This window comes from Eimeria necatrix, genomic scaffold (assembly GCF_000499385.1).
Source record: "Eimeria necatrix Houghton genomic scaffold, Enh_scaff304, whole genome shotgun sequence".
NCBI classification, from domain to species: Eukaryota; Apicomplexa; class Conoidasida; order Eucoccidiorida; family Eimeriidae; genus Eimeria; species Eimeria necatrix.
In genome coordinates, this window is record NW_013655299.1 from 1 (window position 1) to 2,679 (window position 2,679).

At 47.0% G+C, this 2,679-nt stretch overlaps 1 protein-coding gene across 1 annotated transcript; it reads left to right on the forward strand.

Moving 5' to 3' along the window:
- Positions 1–167: 167 nt before the first annotated feature.
- On the forward strand, positions 168–1,333 carry ENH_00041390 (UDP-glucose 4-epimerase, putative; the record flags this gene model as incomplete). The annotated part of the gene is made up of 3 exons (XM_013585262.1): positions 168–404; positions 744–896; positions 1,127–1,333. The coding sequence occupies 3 exons, from the start codon at positions 168–170 to the stop codon at positions 1,331–1,333; spliced, it is 597 nt and encodes a 198-aa protein (XP_013440716.1).
- Positions 1,334–2,679: the final 1,346 nt, after the last annotated feature.

Consider the following 2,679-nt stretch of genomic DNA (forward strand, 5'->3'; position numbering starts at 1 on the left):
GGGGGGTGGGAGTGGTCGTGGGGGTGGGTTGGGGCTGTTTTGGGCTTCGTGCTGCTGCTGCTGGCGGTGGTGGTGGAACTGCTGCTGCTGCTGCTGCTGCTGCTGCTGCTGCTGCTGCTGCTGCTGCTGCTGTGCTGCAGCTGGACTTGAGGGACAAAGACAAAGTGATGCAGCTTTTCCAAGAAGAGAAAATCGACGCCGTGATTCACTACGCAGGTAAGGTGGCCCCACACACTTCGCTTCCCAGCAGCCGGCCTTTCTTTCCAGCTGCTGCTGCTGCTGCTGCTGCTGCTGCTGCTGCTGCTGCTGCTGCTGCTGCAGGTCTCAAGTCTGTCGGGGAGTCCGTGCAGATGCCTTTGATGTACTACGAGAACAACGTCGGCGGCACCTGCAATCTGCTGCAGGTGGGCATCGCTGCCAATCCCAGCAGCAGCAGCAGCAGCAGCAGCAGCAGCAGCAGCAGCAGCAGCAGCAGGAGAAAGCTGGGTCGTGTTGCGCCCCGGAGCTTTCTTGCGCTGCTTCTGGGCAGAGAGCGCCGCGAGAAGCGGAATCCCCTCCAGCAGCAGCAGCAGCAGCAGGGTTTGCTGCCTGATCTTCCTGCTGCTGCTGCTGCTGCTGCTGCTGCTGCTGCTGCTGCTGCTGCTGCTGCTGCTGCTGCTGCTGCTGCTGATTCTGCTGCTGCTGCTGCTGCTGCTGCTGCTGCTGCTGCTGCTGCTGCTGCTGCTGCTGCTGCTGCTGCTGCTGCGATGGAGGCCAGCGGCGTGAAGACTCTGGTGTTCTCTTCTTCAGCCACAGTTTACGCGCCAAAGCCGAAGTCCAAAATAAACGAAAAAGACCTTTTGGGCCCTTCGAATCCCTACGGCCACACCAAAGCCATGATAGAACAAATCCTGAAAGCAAGTTTTTATTCTTTTGTTTTATTTTATTTTATTTTATTTTATTTTATTTTATTTTATTTTATTTTATTTTAGTTTTTAGACCAGTGGACCACTGGGTGACCAGTGGACCACTGGCGGCCAGCTTGCTGCTGCGGGTCCCCAGCGCGAACGCGCACCCCCCCCCGCAAACCCCAAACCCTAAACCCTAAACCCTAAACCCTAAACCCTTTTTTGGGGTTTGGCCGCAGGACGTGCAAGCCGCAAACCCTAGCTGGCGAGTCTCGATCTTGAGGTACTTCAACCCCGTGGGGGCCCACCCCAGCGGGCTGCTGGGGGAGGCCCCGCAGCAGCCAAATAATTTGCTGCCAGTGCTGCAGCAAGTTGCTGCTGGGAAGCAGCAGCTGCTGCAGGTCTTCGGCTGCGACTGGGACACCCCCGACGGCACAGGCAGCTAAACCCTAAACCCTAAACCCTAAACCCTAAACCCTAAACCCTCCGCCGAAACCCCGCCCCGAAACCCTCGACCCTCAACCCTAGCCGAAAGCCCCAACCCAAACCCCAAACCCCAAACCTAAACCCTAGCCCCAAACCTAAACCCTAGCCCCAAACCCTAAACCCTAAACCCTAAACCCTAAACCCTGCTAGGGTTTGCGCGCAGGCGTGCGGGATTACCTGCATGTGGACGATTTGGCTGCTGGGCATTTGGCGGCGCTGCGGAAGCTGCTGGAGGCCCCTGGGGGTCTTTTGTTGATTCACAATTTGGGGACAGGTGGATAAAAATTGAATTAAATAATTGAAATAAATAATTAAATAAACAATTAATTCAATTAAATCAATTAAATAATCAAATTCAGTGAAAGAAATGCCTCTAGAAGTGGAAAATGAAAAGAAATACTAAATTGCAAAGGCGCCCCGCAGCAGCAGCAGCAGCAGCAGCAGCAGCAGCAGCAGCAGCAGCAGCAGCAGCAGCAGCAGCAGTTGCGGCGCTTTGGCTCAAAGGTGTTCAAAATGCAGCTTGAAAAGAGCTTTATAAATGGGACTTCTTGGCAATTAATTGCATTTAAATTTAACTAATTAAATTAAATTAAATTAAATTAAATTAAATTAAATTAAATTAAATTAAATTAATTTCTTCCCAGGCGTTGGCCATTCCGTCTTGGAACTCAAAAACCTCTTCGAAGAAGCCTCGGGAAAAAAAATTCCCTACAAAGTTGTGGGGCGGTGAGAGTTGGAAATTAAATTAAAAAGAATTAAATTAAATTAAAAAGAATTAAATTAAATTAAAAAAAATTAAATTAAATTAAAAAGAATTAAATTAAATTAAAAAGAATTAAATTAAAAAGAAGAATTAAATTGAAATGAATTAAACTAAAAAGAGGAGTTAAATTACAATGAATTAAATAAAAGAATTAAATTAAAGTAAATTAAATTTAAAAAAAATAAAATAAAATTAAATTAAATTAAATTAATTAAATTAAATTAAATTCATTTTCTCCTTTCTGCGCACTTTTGTGGAAAGGCGTTTCAAGTGGCGTTTCAGGTGTACAGACAGCTGCTGCACAAAAAGCCCTAGCTAAACCCTAAACCCTAAACCCTGAACCCTAAACCCTTATTTGCTTCAAACCCTAAACCCTAAACCCTTATTTGCTTCAAACCCTAAACCCTAAACCCTTATTTGCTTCAAACCCTAAACCCTAAACCCTTATTTGCTTCGAACCCTAAACCCTAAACCCTTATTTGCTTCAAACCCTAAACCCTAAACCCTGATTTGGATGGAATTAAAAATAAAAGAAATTCAAAA